Source organism: Panthera tigris, chromosome B2 (assembly GCF_018350195.1).
Source record: "Panthera tigris isolate Pti1 chromosome B2, P.tigris_Pti1_mat1.1, whole genome shotgun sequence".
Taxonomy (NCBI): Eukaryota; Metazoa; Chordata; class Mammalia; order Carnivora; family Felidae; genus Panthera; species Panthera tigris.
This window is the reverse complement of record NC_056664.1, coordinates 54,548,980-54,574,438: the sequence shown is the minus strand read 5'-3', so window position 1 is coordinate 54,574,438 and position 25,459 is coordinate 54,548,980. Positions and strand designations below refer to the sequence as shown.

The 25,459-nt window shown below is 36.1% G+C and overlaps 1 protein-coding gene across 3 annotated transcripts in view; it reads right to left on the bottom strand.

The window, feature by feature from the left end:
* The window catches only part of PRIM2 (DNA primase subunit 2), a 344,380-nt gene that overhangs the window by 123,075 nt on the left and 195,846 nt on the right, over positions 1-25,459 (bottom strand). For all 3 annotated transcript variants that reach the window (XM_007095550.2, XM_042986602.1, XM_042986603.1), the window contains 2 exons: positions 18,085-18,157; positions 13,062-13,247 (listed from right to left, as the gene is read on the bottom strand). In XM_007095550.2, the coding sequence (XP_007095612.1) occupies positions 13,062-13,247; positions 18,085-18,157 (259 nt within the window). The remainder of the gene's footprint in view (positions 1-13,061; positions 13,248-18,084; positions 18,158-25,459) is intronic.

The following is a 25,459-nucleotide window of genomic DNA, read 5'->3' as shown; positions in this document are numbered from 1 at the left end:
GCTGAAAACTATAGAAAGCTTATGAAGGAAATTGAAGAAGATATAAAGAAATGGAAAAACATTCCATGCTCATGGATTGGAAGAATAAATATTGTCAAAATGTCAATACTACCCAAAGCTATCTACACATTCGATGCAATCCCAATCAAAATTGCACCAGCATTCTTCTTGAAACTAGAACAAGCAATCTTAAAATTCATATGGAACCACAAAAGGCCCCGAATAGCCAAAGTAATTTTGAAGAAGAAGACCAAAGCAGGAGGCATCACAATCTCAGACTTTAGCCTCTACTGCAAAGCTGTCATCATCAAGACAGCATGGTATTGGCACAAAAACAGACACATAGACCAATGGAATAGAATAGAAACCCCAGAACTAGACCCACAAACGTATGGCCAACTCATCTTTGACAAAGCAGGAAAGAACATCCAATGGAAAAAAGACAGTCTCTTTAACAAATGGTGCTGGGAGAACTGGACAGCAACATGCAGAAGGTTGAAACTAGACCACTTTCTCACACCATTCACAAAAATAAACTCAAAATGGATAAAGGACCTGAATGTGAGACAGGAAACCATCAAAACCCTAGAGGAAAAAGCAGGAAAAGACCTCTGACCTCAGCCGCAGCAATTTCTTCCTTGACACATCCCCAAAGGCAAGGGAATTAAAAGCAAAAATGAACTATTGGGACCTTATGAAGATAAAAAGCTTCTGCACAGCAAAGGAAACAACCAACAAAACTAAAAGGCAACCAACGGAATGGGAAAAGAGATTTGCAAATGACATATCGGACAAAGGGCTAGTATCCAAAATCTATAAAGAGCTCACCAAACTCCACACCCGAAAAACAAATAACCCAGTGAAGAAATGGGCAGAAAACATGAATAGACACTTCTCTAAAGAAGACATCCTGATGGCCAACAGGCACATGAAAAGATGCTCAACGTCACTCCTAATCAGGGAAATACAAATCAAAACCACACTCAGATGTCACCTCACACCACTCAGAGTGGCCAAAATGAACAAATCAGGAGACTATAGATACTGGAGAGGATGTGGAGAAACGGGAACCCTCTTGCACTGTTGGTGGGAATGCAAACTGGTGCAGCCACTCTGGAAAACAGTGTGGAGGTTCCTCAAAACATTAAAAATAGACCTACCCTATGACCCAGCAATAGCACTGCTAGGAATTTACCCAAGGGATAAAGAAGTACTGATGCATAGGGGCACTTGTACCCCAATGTTTATAGAAGCACTCTCAACAATAGCCAAATTATGGAAAGAGCCTAAATGTCCATCAACTGATGAATGGATAAAAAAAATTGTTTTTTATATACACAATGGAGTACTACGTGGCAATGAGAAAGAATGAAATATGGCTCTTTGTAGCAATGTGGATGGAACTGGAGAGTGTGATGCTAAGTGAAATAAGCCATACAGAGAAAGACAGATACCATATGGTTTCACTCTTATGTGGATCCTGAGAAACTTAACAGAAACCCATGGGGGAGGGGAAGGAAAAAAAAAAAAAAAAAAGAGGTTAGAGTAGAAGAGAGCCAAAGCATAAGAGACTCTTAAAAACAGAACAAACTGAGGGTTGATGGGGGGTGGGAGGGAGGGGAGGGTGAGTGATGGGTATTGAGGAGGGCAATACCCTCCTTTTGGGATGAGCACTGGGTGTTGTATGGAAACCAATTTGACAATAAACTTCATTAAAAAAAAAAAAAAGAAAAGGGAGTTAAAAAAAATTTTTTTTGAATGTGTTCAAACTTAAGTGACCATCAACTTAATATAGACTGCTATATACTTAGGATGTTATACAGAACTTCATGGTAACCACAAAACCAAAACCTGCAATAAATACACAAAAAATAAAGAGAAAGCCATGGGGCGTCCGGGTGGCTCAGTTAGGTAAGCATCTGACTTCGGCTCTGGTCATGATCTCGTGGTTCATGAGACTGAGTCCAGCACTGGGATCTCTGCTGTCAGCGTAGAGTCTGCATAAGATGCTCCATCTCCAGCTCTCTGTCCCTCCCCCACTTGTGTGCTTTCTCCCTCTCACAATAACAAATAAACATTAATAAATAAAGAGAAAGCCAAATGTAGATTGTGCTCAGCAACCACAATGAAAGGGAACAAGAGAAGAAAAAAGGAAAGAGAAGAACTACAGAAACAACTAGAAAACAATGAACAAAATGACTATAAATACATACCTATCAATAATTTCTTTAAATGTAAATGGACTGAACACTCCAATCAAAAGATACAGGTGGAGGGATTAAAAAACAAAACAAAACAAAAAAACCCCACAAGACCCATCTATAATGTACCTATAAGAGATTCACTTCAGAGCTAAAGACACATACAGACTCAAAGTGATGGGATTGAAAGAGACAGTTCATGAAAATGAAAGAGAAAATAAAACCAGGGTATCATTACTTACATCAGACAAAATAGGTATTAAAACAAAGACTGTAACAGGATATAAGCAGGGGCATTACATAATGATAAAGGGATCAATCCAACAAGAGGACATAACAATTGTACATATCTATGCACTCAACATTAGGCACCTAAATATACAAAACAAATATTGACAGAAATAAAGGGAGTAATTGACAGTAATGCAATAATAGTAAGGAACTTTAAAACCTCATTTATGTCACAGTGTAAATCTTTCAGGCAGAAAATCAATACGGAAATAGTGTCTTTGAATGACATATTAAACCAGATGGATATAACATAAACAGATCCAAAAACAACAGAATACGCATTCTTTTCAAGGGCACATGGAACATTCTCCAGGATATGTTAGGCCACATAACAAATCTCAATAAATCTAAGAAGACTGAAAGCATAACATGCATCTTTTCCAACCACAACCACAACATGACAATGGAAATCACAAGAAAAAAACTGGAAGAAACACAAATACATGGAACTAAACATGACACTAAATAACCAATGGGTTAACAAAGAAATGAAAGTAGAAATAATAAAATACATGGTGACAGATGAACGTAAAATCACAATGGTCCAAAATCTTTGGGATGCAGCTAAAGCAGTTCTAAGAGGAAAATATATAACTATACAAGCCTACCTCAAGAAATAAGAAAAAGCTCAAACAATCTAAACTTACACCTAAAGGATCTAAAAAAAGAACAAAGTCTAAGGTAGAAAGAAAATCATAAAGATATGAGCACAAATAAAAGACACAGAGACTTAAAAAAAGGAAAAAAAAACATACAAAAGATCAATGAAACCAAGAACTGATTCTTTGAAAAGAAATACAAAATTAATAAACCTTGACCTAGTCTTACCAAAAAAGGGAAAGAGAGAGAGAGAGAGAGAAAGGACCCCAATAATCAGAAACAAAAGAGGAGAAATAATAACTAACCAACAGCACAGAAATACAAAGGATTATAAGAGACTACTATAAAAAATTATATGCCAAGAAATTGGACAACCTAGAAGAAGTAGAAAAATTCCTACAATCATACATTCTTCCAAAAATGAATCCGGAGGAAATAAAAAATATGAACAGACAAATTACTAGTAATGAAACTTAATCAATATTCAAAAAACTACAAAAAAAATAAATAAAAGTCCAGGACTAGATGGATTCACAGATGAATTCTATCAAGCATTTAAATTAGAGTTAATACCTAGTCTCAAACTAATCCAAAAAAATAGAAGAGGAAGGAAAGCTTTCAAATGCAGTCTAGGAGGCCAGGATCACCCTGATACCAAAACCAAACACACCATTAGAAAAAAATAAACCTACAGGCTAATATCTCTGACAAACACAGATGCAAATATCCTCAAAATATTACCAAGCTGCACTTAACAATACATTAGAGCAATAATTCACCATGATCAAGTGGGATTTATTGCAGTGATGCAAAAATGTCTCAACATTTACACATCAATGTGATACATCTTATTAATGAAGAATAAAAATGCTATGATCAACTCAGTAAATGCAGAAAATGCATTTGACTAAATTCAATATCCAATCATGATAAAAACTTTCTGAACAAAGTAAGTTTGGAGGGGCTACCGCAACATAATAAAGGCTATATGTGAAAAACCCACAGCTAACATCATACTCAACGGTGAAAAAAGCTTTTCCTCTAGGATCAGAAACAAGACAAGGATGTCTACCCTCATCACTCTTACTCAGCAAAGTACTGGAAGTTGTACCCACAGAAAACAGACAAGAAAAAAGAAATAAAAGGCATCCATATATGTAAGGAAGAAATTAAACTATCACTATTGGCAGATGACATGATACTAGACATAGAAAACCCTAAACACACCACCAAAGAACCACTGGAGGTAATATATGAATTCAGTAGGTGCACCCGTGTGGTCCAGTCGGTTGAGTGTCTAACTCTCGGTTTCAGCTCAGGTCATGATCTCAGAGTTCATGAGTTCGAGCCCTGCATCGGGCTCCCTGTTGATGGTTTAGAGTTGCTTGGGATTCTCTTGTCTTCCTCTCTCTCAAAAATAAGTAAAATTTTTAAAAAATAAATGAATTCAGTAAAATTGCAAGACACAAAATTAATACACAGAAACCAGTTGCATTTCTATTCACTAACAGCCAAGTGGCAAAAAGAGAAATTAAGAAAACAATTGCATTTACAAATGCACCAAACAGAATAAAATACCTAGGAATAAATATAGCCAACAAGGTGAAAGACTTATACTCTGAAAATTGTAAAACACTGATGAAAGAAATGAAAACCAACACAACAAATGGAAAGATATTTCATGCTCATGGACTGGAAGAATTAATATTGTTAAAATACCCATTCTACCCAAAGCAATCTACAGATTCAGTGAAATCCCTATCAAAATACCAATAACATTTTTCACAGAAGTGGAACAAATTTTCCTAATATTTGTATGGAACCACAAAAGACCCTGCACCACCAAAATAATCTTTAGAAAAACAACAAAGCTAGAGGTATCACAATCCCAGATTTTAAGATATACCACAAAGCTGTAGTAATCAAAACAATATGGCTCTGGCACAAAAACAGATACATAGATGAGTGGAACAGAATAGAGCCCAGAAATACACCCACACTTATATGATCAATTAATCTATAACAAAGGAGGCAAGAATATACAATGGGGAAAAGATAGTCTCTGCAATAAATGGTGTGGGGAAAATTGGAGATCTATGTGCAAAAGAATGAAACTGGATCACTTTCTTACACCATGCACAAAAATAAATCCATAAAGGAGTAAAGATCTTAAATGTGAAACCTGAAACCATAAAAATCCTAGAAGAGAACACAAGCAGGAATTTGACATTGGCCTTGGCAACATTTTTCTAGAAGATCTCCTAAGGCAAGGGAACAAAAGCAAAAATAAACTACTGGGACTACATTAAAATAAAAAGCTTTGCACAGCAAAGGAAACCATCAACAAAACAAAAAGTCAACCATTGAACCTATTGCAAATGATGTATCCAACAAGGGGTTAATATCCAAAATATAGAAAGAACTTCTACAACCCCACATCCCCCAAAACAAGTAATTCGATTAAAAATAGGGCAGAGAACCTTATCAACATTTTTCCAAAGATGACATACTGATGGCCAACAGACACATGGAAAGATGTTCAACATCACTAATCATCAGAAAGATACAAATCAAAAACAATAAGATATCACCTCACACCTGTAAGAATGGCTAGTATCAAAATGATGAGAAATAACAAATGTTAACAAAAATGTGAAGAAAAATAATCCCTCATGCACTGCTGGTGGAAATGTAAACTGGTACAGCCAGTGTGGTAAAGAGTATGGAGTTTCCTAAAAAAATCAAAAACAGAATTACCCTATGACCCAGTTACTTCACTTCTGGGTGTTTATCCAAAGAAATGCCAACAATAATTTTTTTAAATGTATATATCCCTATGTTTATTGCAATATTATTTACAATAGCCAAGATACGGAAGCAGCCCAAGTGTCCATCGATAGATGAACAGATAAAGTGGTGTGTGTGTGTGTGTGTGTGTGTGTGTGTGTGTGTGCGCGTGCACATTATAGAAAATTACTCAGCCATAATAAAGGATGAGATCCTGCCATTTGTGACAGCATGGATGGACCTAGAGGTTACTATGCTAAGTGAAATAAAACAGAGACAAATACCACATGATTTAACTTATGTGTGTAATTTAAAATCAAAACAAATAAACAAACAAATGAAAAGCAGACTCAGACCTATAGACAGAGAAAACAATTTGCTGCTTGCCAGAAGAGAGGGGAGTTGGAATGAGCAAAATGAGTGAATGGGAGTGGGAGATACAGGTTTCCAGTTATGGAAGAAATACATCATGGGAACAAAAGGTAGAGCACAAGGAATATAGCCAGTAATATCATAATAGATTATAAGTATACTTGTGGTGAGCATGGCATAAGCTTAAGTTTGCTGAATTGCTATGTTGTATACATGAAATTAAGGTAACATCACGTGTCAACTATACTCAAAAAAAGGCTTTATTTTTAAATTTTTAATATATCATAAATATTCATACTCAATACAATTAAGTCCAAGAATAAAAACCCTACCTTATGAAACTAATATTTTGGGAGTCAGGTATGCCCTAAAATAATTACTCTGCAAGATCATTCATAACAACAGAATATTCCTCTTGGAAATGGTTGATATTTTAATACAAAAATCCCTTATCCTGTAGTACAATATGCACCCAAATAAAAATGGTATTCAAATATACTGACAAGGTAAAATCCAAAAAGAAGCCTGAAAAAAGCAATTTAAAAATGACAACATCCCCAAATCTCAGCAATTCCCAAATTAGCTGGCCAGAGAAAAAAGCCCTCAGTGAATAAATAGTAAATAATGAAATAATTATCAAATAATAAAAATAATAGAAGCTTGAACAATGCTTTGACTACCTTTCCCTCATTTCCTGTTCAGTGTACATTATTTTCCTTCCCTACCTCTGTATTCATCCATGTCATTCACTTCTTTCAAATCCTAATTCAAGACTGATGTCCAAGAAACACTAACACGATCCACTTTAATAACTTCCTCTAGCAATACTTTCCTCTCACCAATCATGTTTTGTAATTGCTTTCTTGTTACTTCTATCTTTCAACTCACCTTATTACCAAGCAAATGGAAATCCTAAAGCAAAAACATTTTTAAAAAATTAATGTTGGCCCATAATCAGAAATCCTTATTTAAAGAAGCCAAATTCATTTGAACCAAGTGGAAATGCAGGTGGAAATTTTGTTCAAACTATTTCTCTTTGTCAGTAAACCTTCATAACATCCCAGATTCATTATGCAATTTTAGTAAATATTCAAGCTTATGAAATTATGTATATCTAACTAAACTACAGTTATCAACTGACTATACAAAGATGACCTAACCCCAGTCAGAAATTACCTATCTAGCAATACCACCTCTTACTGGCCTACTAATCCATCCATCTTTAGTAATTATGTTAAAATAAAAGCCTGTATCTACAGACTTCATCTCTAGCCGCAATTCTACTTTTACAGTTCAGATTTCTACCACCTAGAGCAGAGGCTACACTCTCTTACCTAACATTTCTCTTGAAACACAATCCACTCAACATGGAATTCCCTTGCAACTTGACCTGGCAAATATGACATCTCCACTGCATAACACATTCAGTTACTGTCAGCCCCTTCCTATGTTTTACTACAGAATCCTATGACCATCTCAACCATGGCAATTATCATACTGAATTTGTATATTTGCACTTATGTTTTTTCCAGGAGGCTATAAAGTCCTCATAAAACAAGGGTTATGTCTTTTTTTGCAGTATCTCCAGAACACTTACCCATGATGAAATAAAATCTGTTGAGTAATCAATGCAAAGTAAATGGATTAAGTATGTATGTGTATACACACACACACATGCATATTTCTTTGTACTTTTAATGAGAATCAGAATTTGGCTACTATACTTTGTATATAACTGTAACTGAAACTATATTTCTGGACATTAAATAATAGTGATGATAACTGGTTACCACTTCCTTTGTAGTTATATATTCTTCCAACCTATAATTTTGATTTAGAAAGATACATGTAAGACAACAAATTTGGTTAGCTACTAAAATAACTGTTAATATTTCATAACTTGTTAGAAATATACCGCTACCTAAAAAAGAAACAAAACAAGTATTTTCTCACACACAAAGCCACTTTCTAAAGCTTAGGCGGAATCTACCATGTATTCACAGTGCAGCGATAACAGCACTGTGGCTCAACAGCTAACATCTAACATCTAACAGCTTCCAGGTCCTGTGCTAAGCCCTTGAGACCAAAAGTGGAAAAGTCATAGTCCCTCTATTCAAGTAGCTCAAAACCTAGTCATAAGACATACATGCAAACAAAGATATTACAATTTGTTAACAGTTCTAAAGATGGTATGTGCAAAGTGCAAGTACACTAAGTGAAAGTACACTATCAATACTGATATTCTATATAGCAGGAGAAAAATGAAAACTGCAATTACTAAATAAATAAGTACAGGACAATAAACTAAAAGCCCTATCCTCTGCTATGATAACCTTTAAAAGTTCTTAACCTTTTTTATACCACGGACCACTTTTGGCAAGCCCATGATGAGAAATCTCTTCTAGTTTATAAAATAAATAGCTTATATAGCAAATTTCAGGTTCTATTAAAATTCTTGGTTTAATTCAGCTTCAAGTTCACTATAAATGGAATAAAAGCACATTAACAAACAATTGTGTAAGTACTGTGTTCTGAGTTATATGAAGGAATTTGGGGAAAACATGCAATTTTCTAGTTTTCCACGGATTTATTTGTATGGAGACTTATTCTTCAGTTCATTCAATAAACATTTATTGAGTGCCTATTATGAGTCAGGCACTGTTCTAGGTGCTTGGACATGCAACAGTGAACAAGACTGACAAGATACCTGCTTTTATATAGTTTTTCTTCTAACTGTAGGATATAGATAATAAATTAAGAAACAATAAATATAAAATAGTGATAAGTGCCCAAAACTAAAGAGTATAATCTGGTAGCAAGTAACTGGTAGCTATATAAGGTGGTACCTCTACATTATTAACACCATCTGCTGGAGAGTGTATGCTAGTCTGAAAAAAATTTAAAGAAACAGGAAATAACCAATCCAAACTAACAACTCTGGATAAACAGATGGCTACGTTTTGCATACATAGAAGCACTGACTTAATACACTGAATTCCCAATAAAAAATAACAGTGAGCATCAGAACCTTAACTTGCTTCCACAACTGCATTAGTACTATTTAAAAATGTTTATAAGATAAAACAAGAAACTGTAGACTGTAATACAAAAACTGCTAAACCTTAGTAAAAGATATCTCGGGATTTGCTACTTTAATATTTATACTCTAGATGACAGTTACAAAAACTAATACATGCAGCTTTAGGTTATTTTACAGTCAGCAAATTCCCCTCCAACATGAACAATAACTTTAGATTGAAAAGTATTTGAATACTGTGGCTCAAAAGTGCTGGAGGTACGAATGACTTCTCTGTTGCCTCAGAAGCAATGGCTAAGTCCCCATAATTTTTGCTCAGATGTCCAAAGCAATGTATCTCAAATAATGTACAATGAGGACATATGCATAAAGAGAAAGAAATCAGATATGTGGTATTTTGGGAAGCAATAGTATAGAAGAATTTCAGTTGAAACTGACTCTATCACCACAACATACAACAGAAGTGACTGAATGTTCCAAATCATTCCTAGCTTTAACACCAAGGTCCTTTAATTGGAGCACTACAAAAAAAAAAAAAAAAAAAAAAAAAAAAGCCTAATATACTTCATTCAAAATCACTCTCTGTAAACAGTATTTTAAGCCATCAATTTTCTATACTTCTTAAAAGGAATATTTTTAATTTTATGTGACAATAAATAGGTAATCAAACTGAAGAGAATATTTTAATAAACTCAGGGATACTAAATGACATTCCGTTGCAAAAATATGTGAGAAGATATAATTGAGAAAAGCATGAACATTTATTTACAAGTACAGACTAACAACACTAGACAGACACAGTAAATTATAAGTGTAACTTAAAATCTTCAGTCAAAATAATTTATTTTCTGTAATCAATAATAAGCAAATGAAAATACAGACTGCAATATATTATCTAGAAAGGTAAAAATTATTTGATTTTCTTTTACAATAATTTTTGAGGAAACTACTTTTACACTGCAAAATAAAAGTCGCATTTAAAATCGTTTTTCAAAAACACTGATTTAAAATAATTAAATACTGACGACATGGATATATAGACCATCCCAGACACACATAAAAGAAGGTGGTCAGTGAACAGGTGCACAAGACAAAGGCCTAGCACTTGCAGCAAGTTTCCCTTTCTCTCCCTTTCTTCTTTCCCCTCTCAGTTTACAGCACAAACCAAGCTAAAATGCTAGCTCAACTTCTCTCTCTTTTCAAAATCAAGGCTCATAAGCACTTATCTACTATGACAGTTAATTTTATGTATCAATTTAACTAGGCCACAGGGTGCCCAGACATTTGGTCAAACATTATCCTGGATGTGTCTGTGAGGGTGTTTCTGGATTAGATTAACCTTTGAACTGGTACACTGAGTAAAGCAGACTGCCCTCCCCAGTGTCAGTGGGTCTCCTCCAATCCTCTGAAGTCCTGAATAAAACAAAAAAGCTGACCGACCCTCCAGTGAGTAAGACAGAATTTCCTCCTGCCTGACTGCTTTGAGCTAGGACATGGGTTTTTACTGCCTTCAGACTCAAACTAAAACACTGGCTCTGCCTGGGTCTCAAACCTGCCAGTCTTCCAACTGGAACTATACGATCAGCTCTCCTGGGTCTCCAGGATGCCAACTGCAGATCTTGGGACTTGTCAGGATCCAAAATCACCTAAGCCATTCAATATAATAAGTATCTTTTCTCCTTCCCTCCCTCCCTCTGTTTCTCTTTTGATTCTGTTTCTCTGGAGAACCCGAATACCCTTGCCCACTTAATACATCAAATTCCTAATAAAAAGATCAAAAAATATTTTAAAGTAATAATATATAATGATGCCAGTGACAGAGCAAGATTCTCATAAAGCTTGATAAGAGTCTAATTTAAAACCTTTTAAATAGTCATTTTGTGTAACATGCATCAAAACTTTAAAGCTGTGTATAGTTTTTTTACCAGGTAAGTTTATTCCCTGGTGAATATATACAGAGGACATAATCAGAGCTATAATCAAAGATTTATGTGCTGAGGATATTGGTTGCAATAACATTTATGACAGAGTCAAAAAGACACAACGAAATGCCCAGTAATAGGGGAATGATTAAACAAATTCTAACACGTTCAAAGGATGAACTGTCATGCAACTCATCCAAATGATATTTTCAAAAATCATTCAACAACCTGTGGTAATTAACGTTAAAAAAATGTCAACTTTTAAAACACAATATTCTAGCTAGTTATCTACACCCTGGAGAGAAAGGCTAAAGGTGATAATAGTTATTTCTGAATGGAGAAACGGCAGGTAAATTTTTCTGTATTTTTCACATTTCCTATAATCAAAACATGTTACCTTTAAAATAAAAAAATATATAATAAAGGTCTAAGAAACATTATCCAAAACTGTGTTTAAAGAAAACTATTAAATGATAAGTTTAAGATTCTTTGAAAAATTTACAATAAAGCCAGTTTTAAAAACAAATCTGTAATATTATAAAATGATCTGAACTTTTTAAAAAAGATAAAGCTAGAGATGTGTTATAAGCTGAGGTGTATCTTCCTAAGATTCATGTGTCGAAGTCTTAACTCCCAATGTGACTATATTTGGAGATATGGCATTTAAAAAGATAATTATGAGACACAGGCAAACTAAAAAAGCAGACTCTTAACTGTGTAGAACAAACTGATGGTTACCATAGGGGAGGTGGGTGGGGGAATGGGTTAAACAGGCGATGGGGACTAAGGAGTGCACTTGTTGTGATGAGCACCAGGTACTGTATGGAAGTGCTGAATCACTATATTGCGTATCTGAAATTAATATCACACTGTATGTTAGCTGGAATTTAAATAAAAACTTAAAAAATAAAAATAAGAAGTTAATTAAAGTTAAATAAGGTCATAATGGTGGGACTCTACCCCAATATGATTGATGTCCTTATAAGAGGAGGAATAAACATCAGAGAAGTGAACAGAGAGAGAGAAAGGGTCACGTGAGGACAGAGCAATAAGGGAGCTATCTGGAAGCCAAGGAAAGAGGCTTCAGGAGAAACCAAATCTGCCAACACCTTGATCTTAGACTTCCAGCTTCCAGAACTGTGAAAAAATAATTTTTTGTTGTTTAAGGCACCCAGGCTGTGGGATTTTATTATGGCAGCTCTAGCCAACTAACAGAAGACTTAATAAAGTGTCATTATGAAATTTACTTGGTAAATATTCTTTGTTCTATATAATTTATCTTTTCTAAGAAAAAGCAAACCAACAAATAAGCATTAAAGAACTTAATTCATGGCACACAAGGGACAAAAAACTCTATTTCCAAAATAAAATGTTATTAGCTAGTACTACTGAAGAGAAATAAGGAATAGGAGTGGGGATCTGAGTACTATGAATAGATTGAAAAGCAGTTCTCGAGTTTCTAGTGATTAATGTCTAACTAAAAATGCTCAATGAAAGATTCTGCAGAAAAAAATTTAAAAACATCTAAAATTGTTTTTGTTCTCAGTATCTCCTAGTTCAGTCTTATAATGGCTATTGGCAGTATACCTTCAGAGACAATGACTCTTAAGCATGACTTTACCACTTACAATGCTGTTTCAATCTCATCCTTTGAATTAAACTTTCCCAATCTTTTGTTTAGAATCTATTAGATTAATATGGGAGTTTTTTACCAAAATGAAATTGTAGACACATTTATCTTTTAGAATGTTCAACTATATTTCAGAGGTATATTTAAAAAATAGACCAACAGACCTTAAGTTTTCAAACCAAATTAAAATTTCAGCTACTGTTGTGAGTTTTCAAAATTACCTTGTCTGGATCCATCTTTCCTCTGATAAATTCCTGCTTCCAGAATTGCAATGCCTGTTCCAGTGTTAAACCAATGCCCTTCAGGAAGAGGCCATACTGCATTCGGCCCCCATGACGAAGATGGTGATTTTCCCGCAAAGCTTTATGTAACTGTCGCATGCAAGGTGGGAAGGATTTGGTAGAAAGCTACGAGAAAAAGAGTTTTTTGTTATGTGGAAGGTTTACCAGGTTCCTCACAATAGCTGTTGCAAACTCAATCTAATTTGCAAACTGTAAATTTAGTCTAATTAGAATAAAAACAAAAACTATAAGAAAGCATTTTTAATGCAATTACAGATGAACTGTTTTCTTAACATTTTTATACTGATTGATTACATGTTGAGATGATAAAATTTTGGATATACTGGATTGAATAAAATATATTATTAAAATTTATTTCACTTATTTTTCATTTTTAATTAAATTTTTCTTTTGAGGTAATGATAGATTCACATGCAGTTGCAAGAAAATAATACGGAGGCACCTGGGTAGCTCAGTCAGTTACCCAGGTTTCAGCTCGGGTCATGATCTCAGGGTTCATAGGTTTGAGCCCCTTATCAGGCTCTGTGCTGACAGTGAGGAGCCTGCTTGGGATTCTCTCTCTCTCTCCCTCTGTCTCTGCCTCTTCTGCGCTCTGTCTCTTTCTCTCTCTCAAAATTAATAAATAAACTTTAACAAAAAGAAAACCTTTTTCATTTATGGTTTCAATTGCATTCTCTTTGACTTCCTCAATATCCTTCTCCCAAGACTTAATTCTCATGCCCTCACATATTTTTTCACAAATTCAACTCTCCCAAAGCAGGAGCAGGTATCACTTTGTTTGCCTTTGCTGCTCCCTCTAGGGACCATCCAGTTTCTTTATCCTCTCATCTTAACAACTTTGAAATTCTTCCATCCCCAACCTAGTCCAGCCAGGCCTCTATCCTCCCTTGTCAGGTCTACTGTTTTCATGTGTTCCTTCTTGTATCTTCATACTATTACCAAATTATTTTTCTTAAACATTTTTCTAATCCAAAAACACCAATGAATATTTAACCTCCTTAGTATGAACATTCAAGGTTCTGTCAATGTCTGTAACTAGCTACTTTTCAATTATGTGCAACAGAACAAATAGGTATTAGGTGGCTTGGGAAACAAGAAGATGAATACAATGTAATTTTCCCCTTTAAATCACTTACACAAAATAAAAAGAAACAGTCACTATTATACAACTAAAACTCACATAAATCAATCTTATAATGGGTGCTCTAACAAGGGCATAAATCAAGTGCCATGGAACTAGGGTAAAAAAGCCCAGTGTGTTACCATACCAATATGAATCCTTTGCTCCAGTCAGTTGGGTTATTCCATGATCACATGGTCATGTTTCGTATGTTCCTTCTCACTTTTGTCACTCCACTGGCCCTGCCTCGGGTAAAACCCTTCCTACTTCCCATGCCATCTAGCCAAAGCCAAGCCATTGGTCAAGACCCAGTTCAACTTCAGCTTCCTTTGGCACAATTCCTTGAACACTGTTTACTCATTCAATCACTAAATATCTACTGAACACAACTCTGTGTGCAGCCTTGGGGAACTAGCAGTGAACAAAGAAGTCAAATACCCTGTCCTCAAAGAACTTACATTCAAATGGGAGAACAGACAATGAATGCAGACATAAAGGTAACATCTAATTCCAAAAACCTTGAAAATAAAACAGATTAGTGGGATCAAGTGTGAATAGGAAAGGAATACTTTAGGTGGCCAGTAAAGCCTCTCTGAGGAGTTGGCATTGCAGCTATGATCCTATTTTAAGCAGGATTCCAGTCAAATGAGATCCAGGAATACTGCTTCAAGTAAAGGAAACAAAAGCAAAGATCTTGAGAAGGAATGAACATGGTGTGCTCCAGAGATAGCAATAAGGTCCAAGTGGCTAAACGTGTGAATGGGACAGAATGGAGAAGATGAAACTGGAATCATGAGTACACATGGCATTAGAGGCCATAGTTATAAGTTTGGATTTTAGTCTAGATGTGATAGAAACTCAATACAGGGTTCAGATCAGAAGACTGACATGATGTGATAAACAAAGAGAACTCTGGCTGTTGTGTAGTGAACAGATTATATACGGAAGCAAGGAAGATACTCTGGAAGTAATCCAAATAATGGAAATGGAAAACATACAGTCTAGGTTGGCAGCAATGGAACAGAAAAATGCTTATGGATAATGAGCAAAGGAATTGTAAGACCAGAGCATGGATGAATTATCAACATGGATGTTGCAGAGACCAAGAACAGTAACAAGAGTAATGCTAGTGCAAGAGACCATGACAGCATGCTACAGTCACCCGTGAACAAGAGCAGGAGACAGGGACACAGGCAACAAGGAGAACTCTAATGGGATTACAGGGCTTTAAAGGAGCTATAGCTCTGCTAATCGAAGGCAGGAAGGCAGAGAAATGGTTTGGAAATGGTAACATAGACCAAGGAAGACACATCTCATAGCAAATTAAGGTGTGTGTGTGTGTGTGTGTGTGTGTGTGTGTGTGTGTGTGTGTGATAGAGAGAGAGACAGACAGACAGACAGACCAACTGACCGAGAGGCACAGGAGAAACAACATCATTGAGAGAGCCAGATTTCAATGAGAAGAAAACTCTAAAGAAAACATTTGAAGAAGAAACTGAGAATATCAAGGGATGTGATAATGACATGCTGTTATAAGGACGAGGCAGTACAGATAGTTAGGAAGAAGTACAGATAAAGATACATCTTAATCAATTTAGCACAGGGTCTCAAGCATAGACCCACAGATATGATCATCATAGCACTTAAGATAATTTATCATTATATTGATGATTTATTATTTACATGTTGTCTACCTCCCTCATGTAAGGTCCATGAAGGTAGAGGAATTTTCTGTTTTATTCACCTCTGTATCCACAGCACAGTGGCTGGTATGTAATTGATGGGTTCAATATATATTCAGTAAATTAATGATTTCTATGTCTTCCCACAGTATCCAGTGAAGTTCACAGTTGCTTGTGAATGGCAAAACATCTTGATTGAATCAGGAATAGAATTAACTTCTAACCATTCACATAGTATAAACACAAATCATATGGCACAGAGGAAGTGTTAGAGATAATAACTGTTTGAGGAAAGTAAAGGATGGGGCATCCTTGAGAACAAATTTCAATTCAACTGTACAAAGTGAGCAATCCTTATGTTATTTCTAGACATATTAACTGCAAGTACTTGATTATAATTTTTCCAAACAGGAAGACAACCTATTCATTCTGGTCTCTAAAAACTCCTGGTCTCTCCCTACTCACCTTATTCTTATTTCCAAGCATTAAAATGTCAATGTATTTTTAATTTATTGTAAATAATTTGGTAACTGTCTAAATAAAGATTATTTATGGCTGGTTTAGTTTCCCTTTTTGGGGTAGAGCAGAAATTCTACAATGCATTAAAAAGAAAAACTCTATAAATTATAGTAAAGCATACTACTCTTTCATTCTACAACAGAACCACAAAGTGAAGTTGAAATGAGCTGTCCATTAATCTAGTAGCAACACAAGCATGGGAGCCTATACTTAGTGTTAATGAAATCAACTGTAACCTACCAAAATTCATATGTTGAAGTCCTAACCACCAAGACCTCAGAATGTGATTGTATTTGGAGTTGGGGTCTTTAAAGAGGGAATTAATATAAATGAAGTCATGCGTGTGGGGCCCTGATCCAATGTGACTGGTGTCCTAAGAAGAGGAAGAGACACCAGGGATGCACAAGCACACTGGAAAGACCACGTGAGAACACAGGGAGAAAGTGGCCACCTAAAAGTCATGGAAAGAGGCCTCAAATTTGCCAACACCTTCATCTCAGAATTCTAGCCTCCAGAAGTGTGAGAAGATAAATTTCTGTTGTTTAAAGCATCAGTCTGTAGTATTTTGTTATGGCAGCCCTAGCAAACTTAGCATTTTCCATTTCTCTTTTTCTCAATGTATAAGGTTGGTGTGTAGGAAGGTGGGTGGGGCATTCATTTACTCATTCATTCATTCACTCAATGTATTTTAAACTTTTTTAAGTTTGTTTCTTTATTGAGAGAGAGAGAACAGAGAGAGAGATAGTGTGTGCTTTAGCAAGTTACTCAGACTCTCTATCCCCCAGGTTTCTGATCTTTCAAATGGAGATAATAATGCTTGCTTTTCAGGGTTGATAGGAGATTTGAACTAAAGTAACTTCTGTTCCAAAATCTGACATATGGGAAGTAATCACTATTTAAAACAAGTAACAAGTAACATCTGAATGTCTGAATAGCACTTTGCATGTGCAAAGAGTCCTTACCTATATCCTCTAATTACACCCTTGTTTATTTATTTGTTTATTTATTTATTTATTCATTCATTTATTTATTTATTTATTTATTTATTTAGAGAGTGAGAGTGGGGGAGGGGCAGAGAGCGAGAATCCGAGAAGGTTCCACACTGTCAGTGCAGAGTCTCACACAGGGCTCTAATTCACGAACCAGGATACCATGACCTGAGCCGAAATCAAGAGGTGCTCAACCAACTGAGCCACCAGGATGCCCCTATTTTAAAGTTTATATATTTAAGTAATCTCTACACCCCACATGGGGCTCGAACTCACGATTCCAAGATCAAGAGTCACACGTTCTTCTGACTAAGCCAGCAGGCGCCCTTTTAGGTATAAGGTATTTAAATACAAACATACAAATACCATTTAGCTATCATCACCTAAAAGAATACCCCTTTGGAAAAACTGATTAAATTCTGTTTATCAGAATGCAAATAATTTCCTGATTAAGTCTGATTTTCCTATGATTACAAAAATTCACCTGTATAGCACATGGGACTTCCTTTAAAAATGGCTGGCAAGCAATAAAATGAAATTCTCTCCCATCTCCTCACCCCAAAATAATCTTTGAAGAAAATCTGTGCTTCCTCATTGACCAAGGTTCAAGTTTAGAAGGATGCGATGCTTACCGAATCGATCTGATCCAAAGAAATCTTCCCAGCATTTCCCTGTGTACTGTAATCTTGACCAGTGTAAGAATGACTAAAATTAAAAAGAAGAAAATATTAAAATAGGATTTTTACAACATATTTTAATCATTCCAAAGGAAATTTATTCTGATACAGATTAAAATCACAATAAGACATTTTACATATAAACGTTGGCAGAAACATAGCCAAGTATTTTAAAGGTATTTAACAGAATACATTTAAGTAACTTACTCAAAAATAATACAAAAATATAGTGACCATCTGGATCTCCTGACTTCTAAAGTGTCATTTCCATTTCTTAGAAGCATAATGCAATTTATTGTTAAAGTTCAAGTCTCTACTATTGATCCCTTATTAACAGCAGGGCAGCAGAGCAAGGGATACACTGGAGCTTAAATAAGGAACCATCACTTACTAGTGTGGGTCCTTCAGCAAGTTACTCAGACTCTCTATACCCCAGGTTCATTATCTGTCAAATGGAGATAGTAATGCCTGCTTTGCAGGGTTGATAGAAGGTCTGAACTGAAGTAAGTTCTCTTTAAGGACCTGACATATGGTAACCACTGTTTATTAAAACAAGTAACATCTGAACAGCACTTTGCACATGTGCAAAGAGTCTTTATCTATATCTTCTAATTACATCCTTTTTTTTTTTTAATGTTTTATTTATTTTTGAGTGAGCACAAGTCGGGGGGGTGGGGCAGAGAGAGGAGGAGAGTAGATCTGAAGCAGGCTCTCAACTCACAGCAGAGAGCCCGATATGGGGCTTGAACTCACAAACCCTAAGATCATGACCTGAACCAAAGTCAGACCTCAACCAACTGAGGCACCCAGGTGCCTTCATCCTTACTTTCTTTTTAACTTTATTTATTTATTTTGTGAGATCATGACGTGAGCAGAAATCAAGAGTCCAACGCTCAACCGACTGAGCCACCCAGGGACCCCAATATCCTCTAATTACATCCTCACAACAACCCTGAGAGTGTTTTAACCTTACATTTAACAAATGGGGGGCCAGAGGAGTTAGAGACTTGTAAGATCAGAAGGCAAGTTTACAGTGCAGTGGGAATTCAACCTTTTATTTCTCAATTCCCTGTTTCTTGACTATACCACACCATCCTCTTCGTTGCTGTATTCTCATTTTCCTGTTGTATTATTTACAAATTAAGAAACAACATGGTATATACCATCTAAAGCCATCTAACTTCGTAAATTTTCAGCTTCTTGACACAATGCCCAACTCCAACACTGATTCAGATGCAGACATTCAGGAATGACACAACAAACAACAGCTGCTAGATTACACAGAAAACCACAGTCAAACCAAGGTTTATGCAGACTCCACAACTAAAGAAAAATTCTGAAGTAGCACTACAATCCTAAAGAATTCCAGACTCTCTACCTAATACCTGCTCAGTATAGACTCTTGCTGCTAAACAACACACACACTCGAGATGCTCTGTAGAAAGGCTATTATTCTTGCAATCAATCCATCTGCTGATTAAACAATGGGTATGAATTATGAAGCAAAACCAGAGTGTATCTTGGGATGCTGCAGCCACTGCCTAGGAGACTGTTCCAAATGTAGATTTCCCATCCCAAGAGTTCTGCCTCCATAGGCTAAGAATGGCCTCAGAATTAATCTGAGAGCAGGAGGAGCAGAATGCCAATGAGTAGTACAGGATGATCCCAATCTCTAAAATACATTTTCTTGCCTGTGGTATTATTTCTCCTTTCAGTAACATATTTCGGACAATTAATGTATCATTGGATTCTAACCATTCTGTTTATCATAGTAGCATGGCATACAAAACTCATGCTAAATTAAGCCAATAGTAGCCGTCATTTAATTTTAATATTTCACATTTTAATATACAGTATAACGGAGAGTTGTTTCAGTGAAATCCCCCAAATAAAAACCTACTTCACTTTCCAACTTATATTACAGTAGAGCAAAGAGGCAACATGAGGCAATGGAAATAGCAGTAAGCTAGAATCTAGAGATATACTCTTGTTTTTTAATCATTAGTTTGGCAAACTGGGGCAAGTCATTTAACTGCCCTGATTTGCACTATCCTCATTTGTAAACAGAATTAATAATGCCAGGCTTGTCTAACAGAAATACTGGAGAAATGAAATGATATATTCAAAGTGCTAATTAAAATTGGTAAACTGTATTTTAGTACACAAAGAAACTGCAGTCTTGACCACTAAGCACAAAAAGACAGGATGGGAAAGGAAGCATCATGATCCTACAGAGGAGCCATCAACCTGCTAGGAGGTACTGGGACACTGTTGACCTTTACAAGCTTCAGCTTTTCAGTCTACAAATACTGTTTAGGGTTCCTGGGTGGCATAATCGATTAAGTGTCCGACTCTTGATTTCGGCTCAGGTCATGATTTCACGGTTGTGAGATCGAGCCCTATGTTGGGCTCCATGCTGAGCATAGAGCTTGCTTAGGATTCTCTCTCCCTCTCTGCCCCTCCCTTGCTTGCACTCTCTCTCTCTCTCAAAATAAACATTTTTTAAAAAGGACTATTTAGATTTAAAAGATTAACAAATATAAATGTCCTCTATAAATGGTAAAATGATGCACAAACATGACTACTTATTGAGTATACAGAACCAAACGATATCCTATCCCACAAAGAAGTTTTTCTCAGCCCAGATTATTGCAGTATACTAAATACAAAGAGAAGATATTTAAGAGGACACACACTTGCCTGAATGGCACTATAAAATACTTGTTCCTCCAGTTTAATGGGCTATGCAAAAGAGCTAAATTTCAAGGGGGAAACAAAAGAGACCGGTAGTAATGATTAATGTAAAGACTAATGAGTATAAATAACTACAGACAGAATATAAGGAAACTGTATAGAGACATCATACTTCTAAAAATATTATCTATAGACAGAAAGATGGCCACCAGCCAACCCCGTAAGGGCAAGCATGAAACCCATGGGAGGAAAAATGACTCAAATGAAGATGTTAAGCACCAGAATTAGGAATGAGATTTCTCCTCTACTCATTCATGACCAGAAGGGGTAACTTATATCTTGGTTAGGGAGTTGGTACATATGGCTATTTAATACATGTTTGAACCAGTAATGGATGGATGAAATGGAGGTGGCAGGAATTTTCAGATACAGTACAAAAAAGGCAAATCACAAGAAGTGTTGTACCCAACGCTATGTACGCAATAAAAAACTATGAAAAGATTTTAGGCAAGAATTCACATAAATGTTTATACTTGAGAAAGAAAGCAATGTGGAGAAAGAACTAAAAAGGGCAGTGCCTGGGCAACAGAAAATCAGTTGGAAGAACACTGAAATATTACAGGCAGAAAAGGTGAGAGGCTGAAGAAAAGTGGTGGCACTCGATGGAAAAAGGAAGGCAATGAAAGAAGAAAAAGAAACAAATAATGCCATCATAAATGGATAAAAATCCTTAAGAAACAATTCACATGAAACTGGCTCTTTGGCTTTTACTTGGAAGTGCCAAGGGATGTTACTAACTGAGATTCATAGCAGGGACCCAGGAAAGGTGAGGCACTCTGTACCACATTCAAAGCCCATGTCAGCTTTGTATCATCCTGCTTCCAAGTGAAAGCAGCTGCTACACTAACAAACAAAAATATAAAAAATGGACTGTCAAGATACATTCTTATTTTCACAATTTAAAAAAACAGATCAATTTTACGAACATTTTTTAAATCGCTGTATTGGGGAAACACAGAAATAGTAAATTTTAACAACAAAAAATTGGTTCAAGATACACACACACATACCTACATGTGTGCACGCAAACTCACCAGAAAATACTGTTTTCTATTTTAAATAATCAGTTTTATTTTGAGAAACACTCACTGTCACTTATGTACAGTTTTCAACAAAGGAGATTAAGTAGGCAGCTTCTAAGCTTCTAAGCTTTCCAGCTTCTAAGCTTTCATTAGAGAATAAATTAAGATGTACCACAAATACCCTTTTTTCAATACAGCAAACCAAACCATGTTAATAGGCCACAAAATTCAAATTATGTCACTAATAACTATTTTGTGAAATATGAAGAGGAACTTTTGATCACAGAATCTTGAAAAATCAAGGTTTGACTTCATGTTTGGTGGTAAGGGATTAGGAATTACAGTGATTTATTTAGCTGCATCTTCCATGCATAAGCTATCTCTTACTTGCTATAGTAGCAAATGAAAGACACAAAGGTGAAATGTTACAGTTTTCTCAAGTTGCCAAAGAGCCAGAAAAGTAGTGAAAACATAAAGATGTGATTCAGTGAGTATTCAATTACATTAGAATAGTATCTGAACACATCCAGTTGTATAAGGATATAGCACAGTTGCGAAAATGTAACAGTTACTACAATGTACCTGAATCATAAATAATTTCACTCCCCAGCAGAACCATGTAAATGCATAAAGTCCAAGGACAAAGCTTAATTTTTTTAATGTCATTAGACTGTCAGACTCTCTAGCAAACTTCTCCCACATCCCAGCTGTTGTCCTCATCAGGATATAACAGATTCTAATTACCGAAAACAAAACAAAACAAAACCACAAAACAAACAAAATCCCCCAAAACTTTCAAGAGTCCCTTTAGCCACTCAATCACTCATTAAGCATCTCTGTGACCATGGAAGAGTCAAAAAGTAACGAAGGATCCAGAGACAATTCAGAAAGCACAGTGTGAGGAGTGCCACAACAATGCTCAAAACAAACGCTCCTGGAGTCCACAGAAAACAGGTCTCTTTAAAAGAAGGGTGTGAGGAGAAATAACCAATGTGCAGCATTAAAGCTTCTTGAGCAAAGAAATGGCACTGAACAGAGTGATATGTGTTGGAAACACAGACCTGAGGCCTAGTACAGAAGGATGAGATAAGAGGAGGACAATCAGCGAGAATCGGGGACTGCAGAGTAAGCAGAAGAGCAGGAGATTATAGTCAGAAAATAATCTGAGCTCAGAGGTTTAGAACTAGGATGTCATGACCACAGAAAAGGCAAAGTCCTGGTTATTTTAGTACTCTTATCATTTGCATGCAGTTTACCAACTGCATGCATATGCATTACAACATTCTTAAATTTTGACCAGGTTCATAAAAGTATGTGATGTCATAGGAGTTTAACAGGGTTATTGGAGGGGTTTAAAAGTAACCATGTGATAAGGAGGTGGGATTCTGGGCTAATAAGAAAGTCTTTCTCAGGATCTGGAGGGTGGACACGTTATCAGAGGGACAAGCAGAAAGAGATAAGCAAAGCCATGGAAATCTTTTTTTTAATGTTTATTTTTGAGAGAGAGAGAGAGAGAGAGAGAGAGAGAGAGAGAGAGAAGTGGAAGCGGGGGAGGGGCAGGGAGTGAGGGAGACACTGAATCTGAAGCAGGCTCCAGGCGCTGAGCTGTTAGCACAGAACCTGACTCTGGGCTCAAACTCTCGAACCGTGAGATCATGACCTGAGCCGAAGTTGGTCATTCAACCAACTGAGCCACCCAGGGGCCCCAAACCATTGAAATTTCTTTAAAAAAAAAATTTTTTTAAGCATTTATTTATTATTGAAAGACAGAAAGAGACAGAGCATGCATGAGCATGGGAGGGGCAGAGAGAGGTGGAGACACAGAATCTGAAGCATTCTCCAGGTTCTGAGCTGTCAGCATAGAGCCCAATGAGGGGCTCGAACTCACCAACCAGGAGACCATGACCTGAGCCAAAGTCGGATGCCTAACCGACTGAGCCACCCAGGTGCCCACCCCACCATGGAAATTTCTAAATCAATTTCTTTACAGATGAAGAAGTTGGGTTATGTAGTGGAAAAGACAAGGAGAGGCAAAGGAGGGGGGGAAAAAAAACAAACTGAAATTGGGTAGATACGTCCTATAGTGCAGGTCTCTAAACAAAAACCATTAAAATTAAAAGCAAACTTTAAATCCTATCTCCTTTTCCAATTACATAGTGCTAAGGCACCATCCTAATGAAAATTTGAGGTTTTGTCAAGTTTAAACCTTTAAACACCTAAACATACTTAAAGAGTCAGGATGCCTGAGTGGCTCAGTAGGTTAAGTGTCTGACTCTTGATTTCAGTTCAGGTCATGACCTCCTGGTTTATGAAGTCAAGCCCTCAAGTCGGGCTCGACAATGTCGGAAGGGGGCCTGCTTGGGATTCTCTCACTCTCTTCTCTCTCTCTGTCCCTGTCCTGTGCGCGCTCGCTCTCTCTCAAAATAAATTAATCAGCTTAAAAAAAGAAAAAACTAAATATATGCAAATTAAGTATTTTCTAAGAGAAGAGAATTTTATGATTGTATACAAGAAATCCTTTGATTACACAGAAGTAATTCAGTGACCGTCCATATTTTTTTGTTTTGTTTTGAGGCGATGGTGCTAAATTATCTAATCTCTACAATAAGAGAATAGCATACAAAATAAAAAAGCATTTTATTACTGTATCATTTGTTCAATAAACTTACACGCAACTTAATTAAAACTCAGTCACATTTGAGGAACTTTTTCCTCCCCTATTTCCTTGCTCATTAAACAGTAAGAGGTAAGCACAGTTAGTTTTCCAATATAGCTAAAAATCACAGTAAATAGAAAATTATAAAGCTAACAGTTTCAAATGAATTAAAACCTGAAAGGTTGAAAAGACTTTCAAAATATCCAGAATACATATCTATGTAACCAAATTTAAATGATCCTAACTGAACTCAAACTGAACCATTCAAGGGTGGGGTGGTGGAGGGACAAATGAGACAGGAAGGTATATTTAATTATATCAACACAGAACTGGAGTTTTCCCCCAAACACTACCACACAACATCTACTTTATAGAATAAAAAATACAGTGGATATACATAAAGATAAATCTGCACACATTTGATCTGTGAATCATAGGTGAAAGGCAGATCTACTCCTAGTCTTGGTAAAAACGAGAAATTTAAGTCCTGTTCAATACACCACAAATATCAGTATGAGCACTTAGGTACTCAACAGGGAACTGTTTTTGAGTGTTGAAACTGAGCACTGGAAACAAAATGAAGAAATTATATGAAAGTGGATCTGTAGTCTCCACTGCAAGATTAGCTGGTTAAGGAAAAAAAAAAAATAGTCTTTTCATGCTGTGGTGCTTATCGTTAGCAGAAGAGGGATCATTGCACCTTGGCTCCAAGAGTGGATTCAAGAGCTCTGCTACTGTGACATAAATGCCACATGGCAGAATGGACAAAATGAGAGGTTAAAAGTCAGCTTTTCACAGGTGATCACTTCTCCAATCATTTTCTCCCTTTCTGACTATATGAAAACGTGATGGAATAAACAAGGAGTCATGGAATAGTTATAACACTTCAGGAATTCTC